The sequence below is a fragment of the Lepisosteus platostomus genome, chromosome 17 (genome assembly GCF_059453375.1).
Source record: "Lepisosteus platostomus isolate fLepPlt1 chromosome 17, fLepPlt1.hap1, whole genome shotgun sequence".
NCBI classification, from domain to species: Eukaryota; Metazoa; Chordata; class Actinopteri; order Semionotiformes; family Lepisosteidae; genus Lepisosteus; species Lepisosteus platostomus.
In genome coordinates this window covers 20,282,428-20,308,308 of record NC_142627.1, presented here as the reverse complement: position 1 = coordinate 20,308,308, position 25,881 = coordinate 20,282,428, and the positions used below count along the sequence as shown (strand labels likewise).

The following is a 25,881-nucleotide window of genomic DNA, read 5'->3' as shown; positions in this document are numbered from 1 at the left end:
AGAACATGAGACATTATTAAAGACCCCGCTCTGAAAGTGAGAAGATCAGTGTGTTAAAGACCCCACTCCAGTATTGATGGAGAGAAGTATTGATAATATGCAGACCTTCACCTTCCGCATTTCTCCCTTTTCACGTACTGAGAACTACATTTCCCATATGCACCTGCGAAGGCATGGCTACAAACGTGCCACGCTTTGCTTCCGGCTTACTGTAAATATTGTAGCTTTTGCTTTTCATTTTTAGACGTTAGCAGCAGTTATTATCAGTAGTATCTGTGTTTGCTTGTTAGTGTTATATTAGCAAAGCATTAGGAATGGGGAGTAATGGATTAAAGGCTATTTTGTTTGACTTGGACAACACTCTCATAGACACAGCCGGTGTAGGTAAAATAGCGATTCAAAAGGTAAGTGAATAAAAATAAATGAGAGGAGTCATTAGTTGGATTTGCAAATTGTACATTTTAACATTCACTTTTATCCACCAAATTACACTATATAATGGGGTCAGCCTGTTCAACTTTTGCGATTTAAGATTAAGATTGTGGTACAAAAATCTAATAGTCTGCTTTTGTTTTTACTGTAATGGTATTCTTAGTATTTGGCCATATATTGTGTAGTGGTTTGCTTAGCAATTTATAGAATTCTGATGTATTTCCTTAGTTGAGCTCGATTATTTGAGCTTGCATGCACTGATAGGAGACGGCTAGCGCACGTTTCCGGAAATAGAAAACAAAAACGTTTTTTGGCCACGTTTGCTGCGGGCTTTATGGCTTGTGGGTTTATAAAGTGAATAACAATAAGAACAATCGGACAGTGTGTTAATTAAATGACCCGAAAGCAGAGCACTAACGGGGTTATCCCGTGCCTAGCATGCAACTCCGCTACGCTAGGTAAATACCAAAACGCTTTAATGTCAATAGTAGAAATGTCCCGAATTGCAGCAGACCCGAATTAACAGCTGCTGCCCTAGAGGATATCAAAGTGCAGGACTGAAGTTAGTACAGCTCTGGCTGCGGACTGTGCAATTTAGTACCGTACTAGGCGGAGCACAGGATCGCATGTAGGAGCAGTTTATTACGTTAACACGTAATGGTTTTAGCGTTCTTCGCTGGGAACTTTATTGTAATATTCAACAACAATTGTACTCCTTCCACAGCACAATAAACCTGTGTCTGATGTTCTAATCATGAGGGAAGGTGGCCTCTCTTTGACACCTACTATTGCACGCAGAGCTTGTAGTCTGCTACAGGCAGATAGATATATAATAAAAGGTGAATTACTCTGGAAGAAAGCGGTTAGACGGCAGCAGGGATATTAAGAAATAGGGTTTAAGCAGGTAAAAAAATATTTTTTTTGTTTTTAAATCTAAGGCTTTATTAAATTAAATGTTCTTATTGGAGTCTTCTCAGAAGTGATCATTTATGACCGGTTCTCCTGCAGCTGTGGTCCAGTGATGACGGTGTCGAAACAGCCAGTGTGTTGAATGTCTTGGAAACGGGCCAGGTGGTTCATCCCGGTCCATACATATAGCAAGCTTGTGGAGGACAGCACACAGCACGGAGATGCTTCTGGCTCTTACTCAGACCAAATGAGAGACATACAAACCGCTGTTTTAAAAACCCCGGGAGCTCTCTAGGTGTGGTTTCCAGCTTGTTCCAGGCTCTGTTACTGTGAAACACAACTCTGTATGTGTGAGGGGTGAGGGGATGCGGTGAAAGTGACGAGTTGTGAACAGCACTCTTAAACGGGGCTCTGGTACAGCCACCACAATGAAATCAGTGGTAGAGAACCCAGGGTTAACAAAACCTTGGTCTTTCCTTGGATTGTAGTCGGGGGTCCGGTAGCTTAACTTGTGGAAAAGCAGCATCATTATTCAACAGAACTGTAATATCTGCCCTGAACTGTCAAGGCCCACAGACATCAGACACGGATAAAGAGGAAACACTAACAGGTAACGTTCATCAAATGTAGCACATTAAGGTCGCGAGGTTTACCTCAGCTGTATTGTAGCCCGTACATATAAATGTGGCCTATCATAGAGAATTACAGCCTCTGTGATACCCCACAGCGGCTATACTCGTCACTTAGTGCATTGAAATTGATATAACATCGCCTAGCCAATTACACGCTCTCATCTGAAGAATTGTAGCATATATCAATTTTTATTAAAAACAAACTCATTAAATTATCAGGAGCATTCAACTTTAGATTGATATGATAGGCAAAATATTTGAAATATATCATTATTGGCCCAGTTAGAATAATTCAGATATTCTGAATCCGAGACCCTTTTAATTTTTGCTTAGTAGAACAACAGCTTAACCCGTATCACCTTACTAAGAACGGGATCGGCCGATCTCCGACTTTGTTCTGCAGTTCTTTTTTTTTGTCGCATTTGATCAGGCAGCTGGGACTGGTCCCGCAATAGTGCGGTACTAGCTACTGATCTTAGTCCACAACTCCATGCTAAATACGCAACTTCGTTGCAATTGATGCATTGGCGCAAGGAGATGAATTCGCTTTCTTAGGGCGACATCGTATGTCCTTCCTTTTCTCGACTTCTGATCTTCACATGTCCGTTGGCACGTTTAGAAAGTTTTCGCCGTGTTAACACTCTCCATTTGAAACAGGTTCATCGTCTCCTGAAGGATACGTTTGGCCATGAAGACAACATCGGTGAAATCTGCGACAGATTTAAACTGAAGCTACTGCACGAATCATTCGACCCTACCGTGAGCACTATCGACGACGTAAGAACATCATACTGGGATCAAGCTATACGCGAAATCAAAGGTACGAGTCCCAGTCCCACATTAGCGCCTGCGTGTTACGAGCTCTGGAAAACAACGCGCTTGCAGCACTTAGCAGTACCGGACCCGGTCCGAGCCACGCTGGAGGAGCTGCGGAAGAAGTACAAACTGCTTTTACTGACGAACGGCGACTCGCAGACGCAGAGAGAGAAGATCGAGGCCGTGCAGTGTGGCGACCTGTTCGATGCCGTGGTAGTAGGCGGAGAGCATCCCGAACAGAAGCCTGCGCTTTCCATCTTCCTCCACTGCTTTGATATTCTGGCAGTGAAGCCTTCTGAATGCATAATGGTGGGAGATTCCCTGGACACGGACATTCAAGGCGGCAGCACTGCAGGGGTCAGAGCCACTGTGTGGGTAAGCGCCAACGACAGACCTGCCTCTGCAGTTACACCAGACTATACCATTGCAACAGTGCTTGAACTACCGCGAATCCTGGAAGATATGAAATTGGTTTAAATTGAGTTTTGAAACAAAAATTTAAAAGATTAATTCAATAATGCATTCAAGCTGTTGGATTGAGACCTGTCTAATGGATAAGAAATATGAGTACAGGTAAGGGGTAAATGGTCCAACTGAGGTCCAAGACATTATGAAAAGGTTATAAAAACAAATTTATTGTTTTTAGGCACTTTGGGAAAGCAATAAAAACAATCAAAATGTTGGGATATTTGACACTAAAAATATTTTTAGTATATAAAATTAGGATTTTTTATATTGGGATTGTAGATTGTACAGCATTACAGGGTTCACTTAAGAAAAACTGTATGCAAGAAAGTCTTAAACTTGAATAATTTTATTGCCAATTATTTTTTTCTGAAATCAATATTAAATGCAAAAGCTGCTAACGTATCTTTTGCCTCTTCCCTCTCTTACACATCTCCAGCGGATAGAAACCTCACTCTCGCTCCCATTTTCACTGAAAGAACTGCATTTTTCTCAACAGTTACTGTGGCATGCCTTGAAAACCTTCTGCATATTCAGGAATATAATCAATTTTAGAATCTTTAGTGCTAATTTTCAGCATACTACATAATTTGCCAAAAGTACACTATTTGTAGGGCAAAGGTTAAGTTAAAACTGAGCAACCTGCTTTTTGCAGCAGATTGCAAATGATTAGCTCATGGCAGCATCTCATCTAGAGAGAAGGAACAAGCCTGTAGCAAAAGCCGTTCCAGCACTGGAATATATAACTGTGACTGAAGTAGGTGAAGTTTGCTTTATTCTGTTTTTCACAACACACTGTTCATTCCACCTTTTTATCACAATACAGAAACTGTGTTGCTCTACTTTGGAGGACGCTGATGAGATCAAACTGTGTCAACAAGGATATTAAATAGAAAGTATATCATCATAGAATATACTTTGATTCAAAAATAAAAAATAATATATTACAGCAAACAGATTAAGTGTCAGTCTCGTATATACACTAGAAAAACCATGCTTCATTGACTGGGCTAAGGTATTTCACATGATTTCATATCCCAGTTTAATAGGTTTAAATCCTTTAAAAAGTAGCCACAGGCCTCGTTTCCTCCACAGCCTCCATTCTGAATACTTCAAAAGTGGACGGGCTACTTAATGTCCAGTTTGACCTTAATATTCATGGCAGCCAGCTCGGCTATGAAGTAGCGGAAGACATAAGGAATGGAGACAACATCGATGGAATCGCTCTTCTTGCAGAGAGCGCAGACCGTCTTCCTCTGGCGGGTGGCAGACCAGGAGGGTGGGGGCTTCTCCAGCAGGGGGGACAGCAGGTTGCCACAATCCAGACACACCTGGGCCACCGAGCGGTCCGAGCAGTTGAAGAGGCGGTCATGGAGCAGGAAGGAAGTCCCATGGGCAAGGAGGGCATCCCGCTCCATCTCCCCGAAGCGGATGCCCCCCTGGATGTTCCTGCCGCCAACTGGCTGGTTGGTGACCTTGTCCCTGGCGCCCGTAGTCCTCACCTGGAATTTATCCGAGACCATGTGCCGCAGCCTCTGGTAGTAGACCACCCCGATGAAGATGTCGGCCTCCAGCTCCAAGCCACTTAACCCACTGTACATCCGCTCTGTCCCATAGTAGTTGTAACCGGCCGCCTTCAGCATCTCTCCGAAGTGCTGCAGGGCCGAGTGCTCCTCGGAGAAGGTGAAGGGCGTGGCGTCGTGGCACAGGCCGTGCATGGCCGCGGACTTGCCCGCCATGCTCTCGATCAGCATGCCGATGGTCATACGGGAGGGGAAGCCATGGGGGTTGAAGAGGATGTCGGGCACCATGCCGCTCTCGGTGAAGGGCATGTCCTCTGTGGGCCACAGCCGGCTCAGGATGCCCTTCTGCCCATGCCGGCTGGCAAATTTGTCCCCAATGGTGGGGTTGCGAGGGACTCTGACGGTGATGCAGACGCGCTTAAACTTCCCCGTGCCCGTGTCGTTGCTACAGACTTTTATATTGTCCACCACACAACTTTCTTTACTCCTAGGTAAGAGGAAATTGGGATTCTAGTTAAAGTGGTTTTGTGTGAAACAATGTTGAATAATAATGCATATTGTGAAAACCTGTCCAGTACTATTCCACTTAAGCATTATTTTTAAGTTAAAAAACAATGAGGAAATGCTTCATACTCACAACTGCAAATCAAGTAACTACTTTGGTTGCTTATATAATCTTGATAGAATTCCTTCCACGCACTTTGGAGGATCACACAGGCTAACGTGTTTCTGCTTTAAATTCTGTTCGACAACTTACTTGTAAAAATTAACAAAGCTCTGGCCGGTGTTGATGTTGATGTAGCTGTAGAAAGGGTCTCCATATTGCAATACTGCCCCAACTGGTGGGAGGCCGTCATCGTCCAGTTTCTGCATCACCTTCGGATCTCCAGGCTTCACTCCAAACACCAGGGAGTTCTCTCCCCCCTTGACCTTCTCATCCAGGTCTATTAGCTCAGTCTTGTAAATACAGCCATGAGCAAATCCTCTCTCCCATGAGGCCTTGTTCACAATCTGCATCACAAAGAATGAGCAAGTGGTAGTTGCTATAGGCATAGTGGTAGAAAACAGTGGCAAGCGTGAGGTCTCTCTCCAAGCCACGCTCCGATAAGACTGCACTGTTTTTCAGACATCTTTCTTGTAAGAGAAAGTCTTGGACAGAAGGAAAAACCTGCTTAAAATGCTCACCACAGATACACGTCCACTAGGCAAAACACGCTGTACTGTAAGATATCTTAACTGTAAGGACAGAATGTTTCAAACACTTTTTTCATAAAATGCAATTATGAAATTACTTGGATTTAAACACAAAAAGCCGTTCTGGTCCATCAGCTTACCATTGCGTCTTCCATGTCATACCCAGTATAGGAAATGACAGCCACTATAGCGTTAGTCCCAATGGGGTAGTTGTCCATGTTGTAGTAATCATACATGGAGGGCCTGACTAGAGGGCTCTGGGGAGTCTGAATGCGGTAAAGCTTATTATCAGAGCGCTCCTGGAACGAATGCAAGGGAAAGCCCATGGTCTGTTTGCCTGGGAAGATAGGATACATATAATGCACACATTACTTAAGTTTAGCCTAATACACCATTCCTGACCAAAACCCTCTCACTACTAAAACCTACTAAATACACAATAGTCTTTTATTAAAAACACTTTTAATGCTCTGGTTTAGTGTTTCCTTGGCCACAAGCATTTCAGCATTAAGTAACACACAGTATTTAGTCCAGCAATAATATATAATTCCCAAAGTTGTGCAATCTGAAAACTTAAAGTACTCTCAAGAAGGCATAAATTACATCACTTAAAACCTGCCACTGTGTGTCTGGCAAAGCCAAATGTGTAAATGACTAAGGGCTGTCTTACCCATCTGGCACTGGTACATGTTCCTAGGACTTTGGTTGTGGTCGGAGTAAGGAATGAAGTTGGCCACCACACTCAGCATGCTGTGAGGAAACAGCTCCTGATGTGTTGTCACTCCAGGCACAAGCTCATCTTCAAATATCCCAATGTCTGTGTACAGCTAGGACAAAAGATAAGTACATGTTTCAGTTACACCTGTTTAGTTAAGCTGCTATATGAATCACTACATCCCAGAAACAGAACATACATAATGTAACCTTAATTACAAACTTTAAAATATCAGTACTCGAAAGATTACGAGATTGTCTAGTGATTTCACAGAACCTACCATTAATTGCATTACCATTAATCCTGGACAGCATATGTTATTTTAGGTAATCAGGCCTAAGACTACAGCTAATCGTCGTCTGTGAAACTATAGACGTTCAAGTGAAAATCTGTGTCAAGATGCACTAGCTGCAAAGTTACATTTGATGCTGAAAAACAGAAAAGACAAGACTTTGTTGCAGGAGAAAGTCCACACTAAATAAATATTTTAAATAATTATTTTTTCCCCACAACTCAGCTTAAGACTGCAGCACAGCTACCTATAGTAAATCCCTTTTGTGCTTAAACTCTGCATCCCCTTGTCCAACGGTATCAAGAAGCTGATGTGCGCAGAGCAGCTCCCTCTGGCCCTGTGCTGTACCTGTTCAAAGGTGCCAATCAGCTCCTCCTTCCCCAGGGCCAGGTTGCGGACTGGCCTCACCATGCGGCAGGGCGTGGTGAAGATGAGCAGCCCAGGGTAGATGCTGGCCTTGCCCGTCATGGGCACCAGGACAATTTCTGTCCAGGGAGGCACCCTCTTCTCCTTCAACACCTGCACAGTGGGCAGACAACCATCAGACAAACCTCTTCCAGACTGCAGGACACTGCCGGGCCTCATCCACCAAAACAGCAGGCAGCCATGGCTGAATTCGAATTTCCGTCTCAACAAACTCTTTCACCATTACCCATGTATCTCGTTTTAAAAGAAAAGTTCAACATTTCCCATGACAAACAGAAGCTAGGTCCTTAGACAGCTTTCATGTACTTCCATATGTAAGGTGATGCTTCCAGTCTTGATAAGGAAGGAAAGATATTGCCTTACGTATACAGGAACACTCAACCTACCTTAAAATTACGTAGGGTGTCGGCTACCGCTGGCGCAAGGTCCTTCTCCACCCAGCCCACCATGGCACCATCCAGAACTACAGGGTAGCATTCGGAGTAGGGCTGGCTGGGAGTGCCATCGACAGGGGTGACACCTGGAGACAGACAGCTCAGCACTAACTCATACAGACACCCAGGGCTCTATTCACAGAAGTACGTTGCAAAGCATCTGATGGACAGACGTAGTTCAAAGAATGCATTCCATCTCCTTTTCGATGATATCATCAGCAGAATTGTTCCTTGATTGCCATTGGCAGGTGTTTCAAATTGAGTAATGATTAGAATGGCAGCACAACAGAAACAAGGTAAGGGAAAGGGTGTTTTGGGGCACGTGATATTATTAAACAACCAAACAGTGATAAATGAAACAAAATCTTTATCACAACCTTTTAACGAAATCCCAGTGTGTAGCTACAAGACAAAACCATATACCATACACAAAAGTTGCATTTCTGGGGGAAAGGTGAACTTTTTAAGCACAATATTCACATTACTTTCTTGTGATCTGATTTTTTTGTTTGTCACTAGCTCATATCTGACCTTGGGAGGTATTCATCAATGTGCAGTCATCAATAGGATTTTGCAGTCATTAACATTTATGAATAGCAGTTCGTCCAGCAATAAGGTCAACATTCTGCTAATGATGTGACAGCCAAACGCTGTTCTCAATTTGTTTCAAACACTCCTTCAAGATGAGTGTCCTTGGGCCTTAACGCCCAATTTCAGAGATGCTTTACGAACAGTGTTAAACAAGAGTCATCAGCGTAAATCCAATGCTGTTGTTCCCTGTTGAGGACCATTAAACCTTTATGACAGCCTAAAATTCTTCCACCTTGACTTTCTTTGTGGACGGTCAAGTGCTGAAAACTGAATGCAGAAGGGGGCAGCTCCACACGTTCTTCTGAAAGGCACACTCACCAATCGAGCAGAGCAGCGCAGGGAAGGAAGTCGTGCTCAGGGCCTGGGACACAATCTTGCACTGGGCAGTCATGTGGTTCATCAGCCCACACGGCTCTCCATCAGGGGTGTGGACAGGGCACAGGAACCCCCAGGACTCGGGCAGAAGCCGACGGACGGACGTGGTCCTCATCTTGGAGAAAGCCGCTCCTCGGTGCACGCAGCGGAAGTGAGACAGGTAGCGGATGAAGTTCAGCTTGTCGGCCACAACACACAGGCCAGAGTTCTGCAGCATCCCCAGCCCTGAAAGCAAACACATATCATGTAAAAAGTGTAATCACCACACTTAATACACATAAAACTAGTATTAGGTAATACACCTTACCTGTTTTTGAATTAAGGTTTCCTGTGGCCAAGAGATACTCAAAGGGTCTGGTCAGGTCAAACCCTGAATTGAATATTTTCGCAAGACTGTCCGAATTCAACGTGCAGTTGCCTCTCTGTGCTTTTTTGTCCATTGTAATTTTCACTGAATATAACCAAGCTGTCATTTTCTCCTGTAAAAAAAAGGAGCACTCATTTTCAGACAAACACAGGAACAGGGTGACGGGAAGAAAGATCATAGGATCATGTGTAAGGAAAGGCTTACTTTTAAAAACATTAAGTAAAGCTGGCCGGGGGTAAGCACTTCTTGACACATCAAGCTGTCTGGGTTTTCTTCCATGCACCCTCCCTTGGCAAAGCTGAAGAGCTTTCGCGTCATCAGACACAGCAGGTAGAACTTCTCCACATTGGACTTCAGGTGAATGCAGAGGCACTGCCTGCAGCCAGAAAGAAGGAAATGCAGGTAGTACCACAGACAACGCTATTCAAGGCTATAGGTAGTACAAAGTTCATGGGACCAGTGGTGCACACCTGAGCCGAGAATTAAATGGCTCTGTTAGAAAAATAGTTATGTCGATGAAGGCATCAAAGGGAGACAGAGTCCGTTCTTTAAACTACAACTCTGTTCATCAAATGCCTCTTTTAAGATCAGATTTTTTCTGAATTGTTCATGATTCTCATAAGTTTTTTTTTTAACAAAATCGATTAAGCTAGGACAACCAGTGAGTACTTCTGTGCACAGACCCGTAGGCATCTGCAGTGCGCCCATCTCCAGATATCACCCCAGTACACAAAGGTGTGTAACTGTAAAAATCACAAACTCCCCGATCGATAACTGGAAGGGCACAAAGCCAGTTTTAGTGGACCTAATGAAACTGCGTCTGCCACCCTCCTGTCCCTGTGGGAGCTGGATCTGCTGCAGGAAAAAGAAACTACAAACATAGAAAACAGAGTATGGCTAAGTCATACCACGGTATGACTAAGAAACCAGCACTGGATGCACACGTGCCACCAGGTAAGGGCCCATTTTCCAGATTTCAGATTCCAGTACCGGTACAATGCCAGGCTGCAGTAAGGACGTACCCCAGAAGGAACTCTGCGCACTGTTCATTGGAGTACCACTCCGGCAGGAGCATCTTGACCCGGAACCTCTCCCCCAGGTAGTTCAGCACCTGCTTCCTGGTGGTGCAGCCCTCCTCCATCACCATGCGCAGCATCTCTGACACACAGTTCTTGTAGAAAGAGTTCTCCTCCCTCCCTTTGATCAGCTCTTGATAGATCTGGTAATCTGTAAACTCCACCAGCGCCTAGGCATACAAGAGACAGAACAACATCACTAGCACCTTGTCAAGCCAGCACCGCTCTCATTTTAAGACGGCATCACATTCACCTTCCCTCTTTTAGGAAGGCTATTCAGGGCCTACAAAGTTAACAAGCCGCTTCAAATAATCTTCACATAAAACAGATAGCATGAGGTCACGTAGTGTGGTATACACAAAAAGGACTGTGCTTAATACATTCCCCACGGGCAACGACAGTGCACACCACAGGCTACATCAGCAGCCCGGGAAATCGCAGCACGCTTTCTAGGAACCTCTGGTGTGTAGTGTTGTTACCGTGATGGTTCTGTGTAATTTTGTGTATAATTCCATTGCTATGTTGTGCAGAATGTTCATGAAACAGTTTTTATCCTCCCCATACATGCAGTTGTTACATTGCTACTGGCCTTGATGTGATTCACTATGGATCTAAGAAATCTGGAAATATTTTGAGTCCACTGGGACAACATAAGACCTCAATCTTGAAAATCACCTTTAAGGCAAATCCCAGAGGAATGAAGAAGAGCTCCTTCTGGTAGATGAAGTTCACCATCACCGTTCCATTGTCCAGATAGTGTAGATTCATGTTAATAGCTGTGTGTTCCTCCTTTACACAGCGTATTGAAACACCTGAAGGGAGAAAACATGTCAAAATGTTAAATTCAAGTTACAAAAAACATCCATCCATTTTCCAACTGCTTTTTCCAATTCATGGTCGCAGGAGAGCCTATCCCAGCAAGCAATAGGCACAAGGCAGGATACACCCTGGACAGGATGCCACTCCTTCGTAGGGCAAAAACAGACAAAAATGTACACTCACACCAGGGCCAATTTTCTTGATAGCACCACACAGGTAGCATCCCAGGTCCAGAGTTAAACCCCAGCGCTACGAAGCACCAATGCTGAACACTGCACCACTATCCCACACTACAGAAAACATGTGACATCCTATTCTGTCACATTGCCTCCGTCTGCAACACTGACAGCTCCCTAAAATTTCACCCTGTATCACTGTGCCACGGAACAATTGTTCCTATCAGCAATGAAGGATTAAAACATTTTAAAAAGACTATCTATGCTATTGTGGTGAAGTCCACGAACACACTGCAGTGGCCAAAATGACATTTATTTCCTTTACCCCTTTTCTTCAGTCTTCTGTGTCTGGTGCCCTTGCATATTGTGCTAATTGCTAGTCTCTTGTCGTGCCATTTACACAAAATAAATCAAATTTTTGAAATAAAAGGTTTTCAGGGTCTAATTTGGAAATTCAAACATGTGAATCTTACCGTACTGTGTGTAACCTTGGCCCCTGCTCTTCCATTTAGGCCTCACCATTGCAATAGGGAAGTTCCTCCTGGGCATGATCAGCAGTCGAATTACCTTCTCAATTCCATTGATGATAAAATACCCTCCCATTTCCTGTCACACACAGAAGGCGATGTTAGAAACTGAACCGAAGGAACGGATCATGCAGCAAAAGATGTTCACATGTCCATAAAGCAATTCACAACCTCTGCTTCCTCATGATGTGCAATGAGCTCTTTTGGAGACAGACCGTGCAAATTGCAGAGCTTGGACTTCACCATGATTGGCACCCAACCGAGAGACTGCTTGATAATCCCTTTGGGAATGCCATTCACTGACCAGTTGACACCTGCCTTGAAACACAAAGCAAAAGAAAAAAGTAAATATCATCAAAATTGACTGATTATCGTTACTATAAATTCAATACTGAACATTTTAGCAATTATGTATGTTTCCTCTCACATAACACACCATGGTTAAGATAACTATTATTATTATCCATTATAAAACCATATATTTTGAACCAGCTGCATACAAGTTCAATTAATTAACTAAATGCAATGAGGAGTGAAATTAGCTGTTACAGTTGTCTAACTTGTAGTTAAGTTGTCGAAAAATGCAATTTTCACCATAGTTATGTTAAGTTTACAAAGGACAGTAAAACACCTTTATGAGATACGAATTGCTTTTCCTTATGTGCGTGATTTTTAAGAGCAAGTCAAGGTGGCACTTACTACTAATTTCCCTCTGTAGGTGGTGCGCCTACCCCTACATTCTGCAGGGAAAACTCTCAGGTCACGACAGATCGTTCCCTTAGTGACCACCGGGTTGCTGATTGTGACCTCCTCAAATGCCAGGGTAATACGATCATTCTTAAACATGAACTCCAGTGGTGGGATGGCCTAAAAAAGAAAAAGGAAATCAGAAACACATAATAAAAACCGCACCTGGATGCAAAAGGTTTTTTTTTTTTTTTGGTGAAGTCTGAAGAAACGTGCTTTGTTAAACACAAAGCAAAGCTTAGGGAAAGCTAAGGTTGCTGATGGAAGAGATGATAGCGGGACCAGTAGGGGGCGCTCACCCTGCAGTCTGTGTGGGCCTAATGCCCCTGAACAGTGATGGGGACACTCTACTGTGTCACTATACAGTGACGTCCTTTGGATGAAACGTAAAACCGAAGTCCTGACTCTCTGTGGTCATTAAAAATCCCAGGGCATTTCTTGAAAAGAGTAGGGATTTTGGACAGTATCCTGGCCAAATTCCCCCCCTGACTTTACCTGTCATAGCTTGCTAATCATCCCCATCTCTGAACTGGCTTCATCACTCTGCTCTCCTCCCCACTGATAGCTGATGTGTGGTGAGAGTACTGGCGCACTTGGGCTGCCGTCGCATTATCCAGATGTGGGCTACACATCGCTGGTGGTGATGGGGAGTCCCCATTACCTGCAAATCGCTGTGAGTGGAGTGTCCAGAAAAGCACTAATATTATAATTAATAATAAACAACCTATTATTTTACTGTTTTGCCCAAATGAGGAATATTAAAATACTATCAACCCTGCCCAGTCATTGCTGTTCAGCTCTTGAAATAATTCACTACTTATTTTAAGCACCTGAAAAGTAAGTCAGAACCGTATTGCTTTAGGACTATGACGCTACTGGCTCGCATCTGCCCACACCTTTACCAGTTTGTTAAATTGTATAGTGGTATTTTTAACAAAATAACTGCATTCTTGCACAAGCCTGCCCCACGTGGGATACTCAGCTCTGTAAACACGTGAACCTGGAGTACGGGAAACTAACAGCCACTAACCTGCACAACACGACAAAGCCCGTCGGTGACCGCTTGATCAAACGAATCAATGTGCGCTCGGCAAAGCTCTTGCACGGCTGGATGCTGCTCATTTTTAGGAATTCCGAAACCCGGTTCAGTCAAGTTCTTCAGACTCGGACCGGAGCACGGACCACCCCGTCCTAACGTGGACTCCATATTTAATGGCAGCGGAAGCAGCCGGAAGCACCACAGAGTTTCCTTGACTCAGATTCGATCGGTTTGCTCTTGCTGTTGCTGTTGGTCCTCCAAAGGGCTGTTTGCTCGGGAGCTATAGCATAGCTCGTATCTCCTTAGGTCCCTTAGACACCCGCGATTCTCTAGTATGAGAATGTGTGCTTCGGGATTTAGACTTTATCTGAGAATAAAACTGCAATGGGTTCATATGGACCTTGCTGTATGAACGTACTGTATGAAACTGAATACCTTTAGAGAGGTCCAACGAGCGACAAGTGCCGGAGCATCATGTTTAAAGGTTGAGAGCGCAACTAGGCGTTGTTTGTCATGTTTGAAGTCATGGTGGGCAGCTGCGTTAGCAAGCGTAGGCTGCAAAGGAACAAGTAACAGGTTTATTCCACGCTGAAAAGAGAAGAAAGAAAACGCACACGTCACATCTGAAGAAGGCTCCACGGCCGAAACGTTGTGTTTTCTTTCTTCTTCTTCTTTTAGCATGGAATAAACTATTACTTGTTCCTTTGTATGTTTGAAGTCATGTGATTTCGTACGTGATATGAGCTTTGCTAACACGTGTATAATGTAGTATGTGACTGTAATCCTACCAGAGGTTTGTTTGTTTAAGTCCCCCTGCAGAGATGTTGTCAGTGAGCTGAAGAGAAAAATCCATCTACAATATATACAAGGCATATCATTTTATTTATACGTGTAACTTTATTGTTACTGTGCAAGAAGCTGGCCATATTGCATGTCATTGCATAATAACTCCCAGTTCTCTTTTTATATTCCATCAACCTGAGACAGGCACTGATACTGCAGTAAGCATGGTTAGGACACAGTACTGGAACAACGGTGGAGGCCAAAAATGTCTAAGCTCTCAACACAAGTATTAGAATGCCCAAGGAAATATAAAAGATCCTATCTCAAAAGATGTTTCAATTTGTCACAATCATGTCATTACCCCCCACACACACACACAGTATTGTCAAAATATTATACTGTATATCGTGCTCTCCAAACATTGAGACAGCAAAATAAAAATGTATTTTTGATTTATTGTCAGGCTATTTGTACTTGTGATCATGAGATTTATATTAATCTTATCGTTCATATTAGTTTTAATCTAAGGTAATTCCATGCAAGCATTTGAAACAGTATTTGAAGGGCACTGTATATCATATCTCTCACCTCTGCTCCTTCATTTAGCAACTAAAGGACAGTAGTCCACAGTACACAACTACACCACGATGTGTGGAAGCATACTTCTAAAGAGAGAATAAATGTATTGAAGAACAGTGAATGTCTTAAAATTCTCTTCAGGGCATAATCATTTCATGCAAAATGTATCCCGAGAGAATTAACAGAGATAGGGAGTTGAATTCTATTCTTCAACATTTGGTGCTACTTTGAGACCCTGGTTGTGTATTTCACCGAACACACCACAAGGAAATTAATGCTTGTAAAGAGGTTTGTGAAGAATTCTCTACAATTTTAAACTGCTCTATGGTTTTGGACTGACTATAAACCTACTCAACAGAAACAGCTTTGTAGAGAAATTAATAGAATACCTCATTTATATCGTAGGGGAAGCAAACATTATTTCCCTGTTTTGTACAAAGAAAGCTTTTCATTAGCAAACACAAGGAGAGAAAGTCAGTAGAACACAATTTTATTCCTCATGGATAGTGTTTTAAATACAGATGCCAAGATACCATGCAATAATCTCTTCAGAGAATAACACAGTATTTGATTGACAGTTTATGTACAGCATACTACATACAGTATAGCATACTACAGTCCCCTTTTGTATGATTTAAACTCCTGATTCAAAAGGTTTATCATATGACTGACATACATCACTGCACAGTTTTCCTCAGCAAAGTGCTACGAAAAAAAGTTTTGGGATCCAGATATGTACAGCATATCGACACACCTGGCAGCATGTATAGCAGAATAATGTAGTAGTCCTCAACTTAACCTTATAGTTGATCTCCAGAGTCAAAACAGTACAGCACAGATGTTGTTATACAGCATTTTTACATATCAAAAACACTGATCATACGCTTAGGTGTAATGCCTTGATTGTCTGCTCAGTAGTGTACTGGTGTTTTACCCAAACAGGATGCTGAATACAGTACAGTTCTTCACATGTGCTTTCTGATTTCAGAACTACGATAAAAAATTAACAGATCATCTTTGGTCACATGTAGGGCCAAGATGGCTTATACAGAGATACTAGAACTGTGGTTTTCCTTCCACTGTATGAGGCCAAAGAAAAGTAGTTGCTACTGAGTGAAGTTCTTATTTAATGCAGTCATTTGTGTTCCATGAGAAAATAAAAATGGTGTTATGCAGTGAAAAACAGAGTTTTGTGAACAAGATCATTCTGCCAAAGAGGCAAGTGTTTAGAAAATACCATACTGTATGCACAAATCACATCAAAGCATAACTTTTCCTAAATTGGTGATAAATGGCAGTGTTGTGTTGCGTACTGTATATCCTTAAAAATAAGGTTAATTCAATACAGATAACCTAAGACGTCTTCTGGTTCACACCCTCTAACCAGAACACCAGGAATTCACTTTCATATTTTCCTTAATCAAGGAGAGATGAAAAGCGTAAAAGTGAATCATTGCTTTAAGGTTAATAAATAGGAAATGTTTGTGAATAGTATACGGTTTAAAATACTTAAGACAGGGACATTTCCTCAGGGATTGTCTCCTCCGTACTTCACTCTTAAATATTCCAAAACAATAAGGTGTACAATATCTAGATAACAGACAAATACCCTTTCAGCTTTTTTAATGTTAAATTCTGATTACACATTCAGACATTAATTCTGTTGAAGATAATGTAACATCAGAAAACATGCATTTAATGTGTTTTACTCCAGTCTTCTGCAATCATTTCTTGTACTGCTCAATAAAGTCTCACAGTACACTTCATATGAAAGAGCACCCCTCTAACCAGCCCTACAGGACTGGAACTACAACAAATGTAGTTACAGACTACATGTGGCTGACTCCTCCACCTGCACGTGATAATTTAAGAAATGGTTCTTTGATTGTTGGTGTAGTGCAGAATTAGCTCTATAGGATAACTTTTTTGTCACGATTCACATAAATATGATATAAAAATGACTAAAACAAAAGTGAGGTAGATCTTCCTCAAAAAGCCTCCAACAATACAACTTACTCCACGTAGCAGGGAACAACCTTGCACAGTCCAAATGGTTTTGAATTACAAAATCAGAATGTAAAAATTAGATACACAGGAAATCTCACTGGACATCATTTTTTCCCAATACAATCAATCTGAGTCGATAATGAAGGATCACTACCAACAAGACTCTTATTTAATTTAGTCCACTGGGTAGAAATGGTTACAGTTCAGAATTTAGAACAACCAGGTCCAATGGTAACGTGACACAGATTGGCTACATTCCACATATCACAAGAGGACTTTCCATTTAGGAAAACTGCTCTTGCACAGCACATAGAGCTACAAATGTATAATTCTGAAAGAACAAAGTAAAAAACAGATTATGCAATAAGCATATTTAGAACTTTTCCTCAATTGCTCATGAATACATAAAAATGTGGGTGATTCCTTGGTGACTAATGTTATGCAATTCAAAGCCATGATGTCCCAAGAGGATGTAATATTACCTTTAGCACTGTATTTCCTATAAAATATTAAGCACTATCCTTCTAAACCTCTCGAGACTATTACTTTGAAATTCAGTGTAACATCAGTCACCACAGAAAAGACCTAGTGCAATTCATCTGAAAATTCATGTTAAATTATTTGCTGTTGAGAACAAACAGTTGAAAGAAACCTTTGATAAAACACCTGAAATAGACTGGAGCACATGGGAGTTTCCTAACAAATTTTAATTAACTGATCTTTAATATATGGATTTTGTTCGGACATCAAACGTAAATGTTGTGTTGAGACCGAGATAACATCTACCATAATTAAAATTGTAAAAGGGAAATAGAAAAACACAGAATTTTTACTAATCTTAAAATAAATATTTTTGTTACTTAAGACTGAGCACGAGACTGGAGTACTTCACATAATACTCAAACAGACAAACAGTTGCAAATATACACACAGAAATTACATGCTTTTAGGCCTGCACTCCCACATGCGTGCGAACAACAATCTACAAAGAACAATCACATCAAAATTCCTTCATACTAGAAGAAGCAAAACTACTTCTGCTCAGTGGTGGACTTATACTGGTAGAGTTCATGCGGGAACCTAAGATTGCTTCAAGACTTACTGAATTGCTTAATAAAACATAAAACAATTGACATTTATTCCCAATTTCAGATTTTTAAACCTCTTTCATTTGTTTTGAAATCCATAGGTTGTCTGACAAAGTTAAGGGAATTGACTATAGAAAGAACACATTCTTAAGAAAAAACAATCTGTAGCTTGAAAACCTGCCAAACTACTGGATATTCTCCCACAACCGGCAGATGGGTCCAAGACAGGGTCACTTGTGGCTCCTTTTAGTAGCCATTCCCTGTTCCTGCTGCTTACAGGGGCTCCAAACATTGTTTGATGGGTGTTACTGTGGCCAGTGGGAGATATTCAGGGTACAAGGGAATGCCATGAAACTGGGACCTGAAGAAACATTTCCATGAGCAATGGCAATAAGCACCTGAGCTCAATGTAACCATGACAGCACGTACAGCAGGAGTGGAAAACAAAGGCCTTCATTGTCCAGTTCATTGACCATGAGATTCTAAATAGTGTTACTGCTCACGCACTGACTGCTCCACAGCTCTCATAACACAAAGGCAATAGCATTTGAGGTTAACATTTTTGTGTTCGATGATGGCCTGCAGTCATAACTTCTTGTATCTAATCTAAATAGCCTAGTCTTAACACTGTTTCTTGAGGCGGTAGAAAAGTACCTCCTGCATTTATTCAAAAAAAGAAAATGAGGCTACAATAGTATCAACCTATAATACCTATAAAGCCAACATAAATGACTCTTAGCACAGTAACTAGGTTACATTTTCTCTAGAACCTCCTCAAAGCTTCCATCTTTCATTTATTAACACTACTATTAATTCTTCTTCTTCCCCACTGAATAATTTTGATCCTTAAGATTAGTTAGACATGGAACACGTTTTTAAGTCCTTCAGTACTTCCTACTGATGAATATATTTAAAGGATGTCATAATATTGATGGAATTTTTCTTTGTCCGTGAAATTAAGAGGCTTCATTGATCATGTATTAATGACTTCACTGACTGCTTCCGCAGTCTCTTCAGGGTCGTTTGCACTGGTGAGGTTTTCTTCCAGGCACGTTCTGCTAGATTCTGTTCAAATCTTGTTCTGAAAATCCAGAATCTAGTAAAGGGAGGACACAAAGCTGATAATTCAACATTATTATAAGCTGATGATTGTTTTCCTCTCCAACCTGCGTCACAGTAAGCATGCAGGAAAAAGTGATCTTAAAAAGATGGCTATCAAAACAGGAGTTTAACTTCAGAGCAATCAAAATAATTTTGGGATCAGTGGAATTTAAAAAAGGCCCTTTCTTAGAATTCTAGGGCAAGTGAAGGTTAACCGAATGTCACACAGTGGTACTGAAACAAAAGTATGACCCATACCTGCAAAACACTAGTTTGCATTACACACCAAATAACATTAGGCTACAGTAGCTCTGTTTTGATTAGGATATGGGGACAGGGATGTAAGGCACTAGAATCGCAGGTGCTGAATGATAAATTAAAATAAGCCGGTCTTATAACCAGTCTTTCAAAATCTTGATGGCAGTACTGTATACCTTTTATTCCATCAACACAAATCCCCAACAATTTTCAAGTGCTTTTCTGACATTCATTTTTTGGAAGAGCTCATTTCTGTCTTTACTTGTTCTACTTCTGTCTTTAGACATTCACCACCTCCAATGCAGGCCTCCTACATTTTTTTTGAGACTGTTAATACTCTTATATAGCACAGACAACAGTTTGATAATTCATTTAGTTCAATCGACTACAGAAAATCTTGAGGTCCTCTTTCCTCCATGGGATGTTCTTGTGAATACTCGTTACTTCACTAGCAGCAACACAACTTAAGGATCATTTTGAAGAACAGTCCAAATCCCTCTCCATGATTTTCTCTATGCAATTTGGACCCCTAAAATCCAATCAGATTAAAACCAGCAAAACCTGAAGTTATCAGGAGAGCATGATGTGGGTAAAGAAAAGATGCCTGATCACTAAATATTCAATATCTTCTGTTTACAGCTTGATAAATGTGGTCTGCTGGCTTGGCTGCTTTGAAGAGGAATCACTCAAGGTGAAGACACTGGAGATTGCTACATCCACTATCCCCTGACAGAGCTCTGGATAAAGTTTCCTGAAAAACACAAAGTGGAAAAATAGTATGATACATGCGTCTAGTTCAATAGTTCTGCAGTCCTGACAGGTTTCTAAACTATGTGTTACTCCTCAATAGTTAAAGACCTGGAAATCAAAAACCAAACACGTTCAACTAAGAAACCAATCCTTAAAACCCCATGCAGATCTTGACATTATCAAGCTTTCAGTTTGTCTTGTTTCTTTTAAAAATTCAATTTGTAAAATGCAGAAATTACTCATAAGAAAACACTTGTCTTTTACACTTCAGTTCTCAGTTTTTTCCTCAGTGTGGCTGGAGGGTGAGTAGGGATCAGCTGTTTGAGTTTATGGAAAGAGTTTCCATGATCTCAAATCAATTTACTTAAACCAGGCGAAAGACGCTTTTTTAGTCTTTTGTTACACTATGTTATATTCATGCTAAAGAGGAAAAACATAAAAAACATCATTTTCTGAATGTTCAACATGCACAAGCTAGCTGCACAATTGTTTTTTATTGTGTGAAAAGCTCTCCAATTTGTTAAGTGGCTCAGCAGTACTGGATAATTAAGCAGTGTAAACACTTTAAATGTAGAAGCTGACTTTTCACAGTATTATCTATCTCACTTCCGTTTGATTTTGGCGCACAGGGAAGACGGACGGACTGAAGGTTATAACTCAGCTTCTGCACTGCTCACTTAGCAAGTAAAGGGTTTCAGGGCAAAACTAAATTCTACAAAACTGGAATGATGTGTAAAAGAAGGGAAAACTTCTGACATTGTTTGTTAGGCCGATTAATTTTCAGACAAGAATCGCACTGCAGCTGAGCACTCCAACCATTCCTGTGCAAACTATGCATCATAACAGTCCATGTTAAGGAGCAGCGTGGGGAATCTAAATTGCAAAGCTTCCAGAGGACAAACAATGGGAAATGAAATAAATAAAATAAGGAAGCAGCTGAAAAGACATAGGTTTATATAACACAGCTGTCACATATCCTGCATGACACTCAGATATTTAAATAAAACCTAAAAACTATGGACATTACTCATACTGTAGGTCCACTTGGCATTAGACTTGACAAAAAGGGAATGAAGTGAAAGACTCGTGTTGATGTCTTACTGGGCACAAGCCGGTGCTCCATTGATCTCTATCAGCCAGACTTTCAAATCGCTGTCCACCATGAAGTCAAACCCAAACAGCTGGAAGCTCTGGTAGGAGAGGTGCTTCGTGCTAATCGCCGGCTCAATGCATGTCAGACAGCACCTGTGGGCCGAGATGACGGTGAAAGAGTCAATAAGACAGACGGTACATCTGAAGCTGCCTACACTCCTCTCATATTTAATTATACTGAAACAAATTCAAAGCATTTGTATTAAAACATGATACAGGCTCAGACAGCTCCTTATTTCTGCAGATGGGATTTTGCAAACAAATGGATATATGGTACTTAAGAAGCTATGATAAGGGGGTAATGTTTCACCCCAAAAAGAACAACTGCAAAAAAAAGGCCCTGAATTAATTTCAGATGCTGCTGACACAAAAGCTGCAGTTACCTTATTATCTGCTTGATTTGAGGTAAAATTGAAGTCTCCAGAGCTACTTTGTGAGCGTTTGATAAATACTGACGGAACTCCTCAAAGAACATCTCGTTTCCCTCCTCATATTTGCCATAGTTTTTGGAGTGCTCCTTCTGGATGCAGTGGTTGGTCAGGTGGCTGGTTTTATCCTGAAAATCAGAGCTGTTGTATGGCTCGGATGAGGTGCGCAGCACGCCCTCTCTGTAGAGGTAGATGTTGTATTGGTGATCTACCAACACCCAGCTCCTGAGAGAACAGAGTACACAGTCAGCCTCCCACTCAGTACTCCAACATCCTGCATTTTAAATAGCTGTCTGAGTGAGTCAGAACTCATTATGTGGTGGCTATCAACGCACTCAAATGAGCGAATACACAAATAAATGAAAATGCACGATGTCCAACCGTGCTCAAAATCTTTGCAGACTCAAGTACAAAAGACAAGAATTTCCTCTCAGATTCTTTCATTCTTCCCCATAGACCCTGTGCTCTGCGTTCACAATGTGTCAGCAGAAACCGCTATGCACTGCACATCTCATTTGACCTCCTTAAATAAATATAAGCGGTCTAGCACATCAGAAGAAAGTGAAAGAAAAGAAAAACGTTTCTCACCGGATGTCGAACTTGCGATGCCCGGGCTCTAACAGAAGAGGCCTTTCCAAGTATTTCTGAATGACATGAACTTGGCCTTGATTGTCAATGAATTCCAACAGCTGATTAGCATCCGAAGAGATTAAAATTCCAGCACCTGAAAACACATGATACAAGTACAATGCATTACTATTAAAGTATGCGACTGTGCATTACACAAAACACGCCTGTGGTGCTGGTGCAAAGTTACAGGAACGCTAAGAAAGCTGGATTTCCACCTTTAGCGCCAGCGGAGGATTTTGCTATCCACACCGTCCCCTCGCCATTCTCTTTCTTCTGACTATAGGAGGCCAGGAACACCTCCCTCTCATCAGTCTTTGGGTGGTGCTTCATGTGGTTGATGCCGTTCTTGGCGGGAGCCACAGGGGTGTTGAGGTTGGTGGGATAGATCACATACGACTCGGGAAACCAGTTGCATGAATCTGACAGCTCTGGACTCGTCTTGATTAACCTGCAAAAATGTGAGGTTTACAATAAGTAACCAGAGACCTGATTTGCGCTGTGAGAAAATTGTCCTTCAAATATTTCATTATGGGGTGGACAATTGGGCTCCTAAGGCACAGAAAGACAACTATGAAAGTCTTTGGGGCTTTAGAGTACAACTGGTCCTTTTCTATACCACTATTAATTGCTAAGATTCATTAACATGAGCCAAGCATCGCATTTGATTAACTATACACACCAAATAATGAATCTAAGTAATTCATTAGGCTTTGTAGGTATGTCAAATATCTTTCACCAGCTATCTGGGTCGTGCTCATTCAAGAAGATTTTTAATTTAAAAGGTCACGAGCGTTGTCCATTTCTCCAAAACGAATTCAGGTTGAACCTTTCTAAAACTAAAGAAGAAACCTTATCTCTGCAGACCACTAAGCACTTTCACTACATTCATCAGAAAAAAAAATAGAGATCTTAGTTCTTTCCACCGAGGCAGGTCCAAAATACGCACGGGTAGTTCTGTAAAAAAGCCCATTCTTGCCCTTGCCCAGTGGATATACAATTTGGTTCAAATCAGGTGCAATGTGAAAGAAAACTGATCTTGCACACTGGGTGTGTCCTTGACCATACAAAAATTTGCGTTGATCAGCAATAATCTGTCTAAAGACAGTAACACAGAATAAAGGTGCCAGCTGGAACTCTGACAGGTTGATGCCTTATGCATTTTATCGTGCCAGAGTGGGCTGGATTTTATTGATTTGATTTTCTCTCACATCACGGCCCCTGGCATTTTCATTCACGTGACATCAGCCTTCAAAACATGGAGTAGCCAAAGTCTCCCAACACAATCTTTTTATCGGACATAAGAAAAGCACTTTAATAATTAAAATGAATCATAGGAGGTAATGTACATACTTGACCAGAGATGCTTTGCGGCACAGTTTGTCAGCTCCTCTATAATAATTCACCAGCTGCATTAATCCGGGTTCATGACCTGATGACGAAAAGTCAGTTGTAGTAATAAAAACCCAGTACCATTGTAGATGAACATGAGCTGTCTTTCACCTGAAGTTAAAAACCACTATGACATTACTCATTATCATTAGTATATCATCTATCTCACACTGACACAGAAAATATAAGTCATCTAGGGTCACAATTATAAATGCATAATTTGCCATGCTAATCTTCGTTGTCAAAGAAAACCTTGTGCAGTACAGTACTAGAATGATCACTGAAACTTCACTGTATAGAAGGAAGACATTAACAAGGGAGTGATCTCTAAAATTCATCCAAAGTGAATTTATTCCCAGACGCTGGAGCACAGCAACTTAATAACTGGAGTCTTCCTAATTAAAGATGCGCTGCTGGGGCTGCATTCTCACAGAGAATGCTTAACTTACCCTTTCTGTTGTCCTCTGATAGCATTCCTATTACGGATGTCTGAGCCTTAATCTATTCAACCTAATTACTGTTTAGGAATTAAAAATTATTTAACAAACTTATTTCCCCCCCCAAACATTAGATATAATAATAATGAATAATATGAAATAACCGGTATATGTGCAATACAATTTAGAACATTTTTATCATTTGAAATCTCCGGTTAAAAATTATAAATGGTTAATTCAAGCTATATTTCAAACGTTAACTATGAACAAACAACGCTTGGAATCGAAAGTACTGGGACAAAACCCTGACAGACATGAATAATGGTGTTTTTTTCAAAACCTGGGAGGGATACATTACAGTACTTACCGAGTCTACCAAATGGCAGTCTGTTCCTCTCCCCCAGCATTAAATTGAATCTGGGATTGTCTTTTTTTAGTCTCTTCCATTGTCCAGTAGAAAGAAGGATTTTGGAAACTTCAGCATAAACACTACTATTTTCATCTCGGGCGACGAATGTATACATAGTTATATTCATGCTATACAGACAGGATTCAGAATAACAGTAACTTGACCGAAACCTAATTTAATGTAACTCTTACCAAAGTACCCCGGAGCGTGAGTCATCTCTATCTGCAACAGCAGTGCCGGAAAATGTTCATAAGAAACACTCCGGGCTTCTGCAACGCATAATGCTGCCCGTTCAACACTTACAGTTTCAAGCACGCAATAATAATTATCAAAGACTAAATCTGGGTGTCCCAAGAAGCTACACGGTTGATTGTCCTAATTTTTAATTTGAAATCACCTTCTTCATTTAACGTCATCAGAGCATCAGAATGCTTGAGGGCAGACCAGCATGATTTTTTGAAGACCGCTACTAGAAGGCCAGTAATTCCAAGTTTTGCTCAAGAGCGAGATTTACGATCGTTTAAATCCCATCCTTCTGCTGAATCCACCCAAGCCTGCTTTTCCCTTTATTCCCATTTCCAGCTGTCAGCCCCCGGTGTCACATGGCCCGGCTCCGCGCAGCCGCAGACAAGCCAGGCGCGAGGGCTTCTGGGTATTGACGTTCGGCCCGCAAAGTGCTGTTCGATAAATGCGGCTCTTTCATTGAGCATCACTAACCAGTGCAGCCTGCTGTGATAAGAGTCTTCATTACATTTTGAGATTAAAAATAGATCAGTGCAAAGTCTTAGATCCCAAGCTGCTTTCTTTCTGGTGTACTAATTGAAAATACTACATGTCCCAAAGTGCATTGCTTCAGCCTTTTGAAGTCTGCCCCCAACAATAGCTAAACTGACTCCTGGTTAATGTATTCCTCTCAGACATTTTTTAAATAGATGTCCGATTATGTTTTTCACTTTAAACAATAAACAATAACATATTTCTCTGTATAACCTATGTGTTAAATAATATAATAAAAATATCAAAATTAGTAGTAGAACAAGCATCCACACATCCCCAGCTCTGTAAACGTTTTTATTGATAAAGGAATATTGACTTTAATGCCACTTGAGGTTTTGAATTAAGCACAAACCAAAAATATAAATGTGTTCTTGGCAAGGTCTCTTTCAGAGCAGTGGCTGTGATAGTAATGGATGCAAGATATTCTTAAAAAAAAGATTTACTGTTCACTGGACCTGAACATAACTGATATAAGGCAGTATTACTCAATTACTAGTGTTACATTCTTAATTAATCACAGCCAACGTCAACTGAACGT

The 25,881-nt window shown here is 41.3% G+C and overlaps 3 protein-coding genes across 3 annotated transcripts; 1 reads left to right on the top strand and 2 right to left on the bottom strand.

Moving 5' to 3' along the window:
• Window positions 1-151: 151 nt before the first annotated feature.
• nanp (N-acetylneuraminic acid phosphatase) lies at window positions 152-4,208 on the top strand. Its single transcript, XM_088609815.1, has 2 exons — window positions 152-404; window positions 2,631-4,208. Exons 1-2 carry the CDS (start codon window positions 315-317, stop codon window positions 3,264-3,266), a joined length of 726 nt encoding a protein of 241 aa, XP_088465941.1. The 5' UTR covers window positions 152-314; the 3' UTR covers window positions 3,267-4,208.
• On the bottom strand, window positions 4,013-13,749 carry polr1b (RNA polymerase I subunit B). Its single transcript, XM_088609814.1, has 15 exons — window positions 13,547-13,749; window positions 12,469-12,636; window positions 11,941-12,087; window positions 11,716-11,848; window positions 10,923-11,059; window positions 10,194-10,417; window positions 9,376-9,547; window positions 9,112-9,283; window positions 8,748-9,029; window positions 7,791-7,924; window positions 7,327-7,497; window positions 6,642-6,798; window positions 6,112-6,308; window positions 5,535-5,788; window positions 4,013-5,264 (listed from the first exon to the last, which is right to left on the bottom strand). Exons 1-15 carry the CDS (start codon window positions 13,721-13,723, stop codon window positions 4,382-4,384), a joined length of 3,408 nt encoding a protein of 1,135 aa, XP_088465940.1. The 5' UTR covers window positions 13,724-13,749; the 3' UTR covers window positions 4,013-4,381.
• Window positions 13,750-15,391: 1,642 nt separating this feature from the next.
• Window positions 15,392-25,176, bottom strand: ttl (tubulin tyrosine ligase). Its single transcript, XM_088610164.1, has 7 exons — window positions 24,525-25,176; window positions 23,682-23,760; window positions 22,547-22,779; window positions 22,290-22,425; window positions 21,657-21,926; window positions 21,223-21,366; window positions 15,392-20,122 (listed from the first exon to the last, which is right to left on the bottom strand). The coding sequence occupies exons 1-7, from the start codon at window positions 24,691-24,693 to the stop codon at window positions 20,005-20,007; spliced, it is 1,149 nt and encodes a 382-aa protein (XP_088466290.1). The 5' UTR covers window positions 24,694-25,176; the 3' UTR covers window positions 15,392-20,004.
• Between the last annotated feature and the right edge of the window lie 705 nt (window positions 25,177-25,881).

Coding starts and splice junctions, on each gene's coding strand:
- nanp (XM_088609815.1), top strand. CDS start 315: ATGGGGAGTAATGGATTAAAGGCTATTTTGTTTGACTTGGACAACACT. Junction 405..2,630: donor GTAAAATAGCGATTCAAAAG/GTAAGTGAATAA, acceptor CATTTGAAACAG/GTTCATCGTCTCCTGAAGGA.
- polr1b (XM_088609814.1), bottom strand. CDS start 13,723: ATGGAGTCCACGTTAGGACGGGGTGGTCCGTGCTCCGGTCCGAGTCTG. Junction 7,925..8,747: donor TGCGCTGCTCTGCTCGATTG/GTGAGTGTGCCT, acceptor GTCTGTCTCCAG/GTGTCACCCCTGTCGATGGC. Junction 7,498..7,790: donor ACACCCTACGTAATTTTAAG/GTAGGTTGAGTG, acceptor CCCACTGTGCAG/GTGTTGAAGGAGAAGAGGGT.
- ttl (XM_088610164.1), bottom strand. CDS start 24,693: ATGAATATAACTATGTATACATTCGTCGCCCGAGATGAAAATAGTAGT. Junction 21,927..22,289: donor CATCGCAAGTTCGACATCCG/GTGAGAAACGTT, acceptor CTGTTCTCTCAG/GAGCTGGGTGTTGGTAGATC. Junction 20,123..21,222: donor GGAGCACCGGCTTGTGCCCA/GTAAGACATCAA, acceptor TGTGTTTTTCAG/GAAACTTTATCCAGAGCTCT.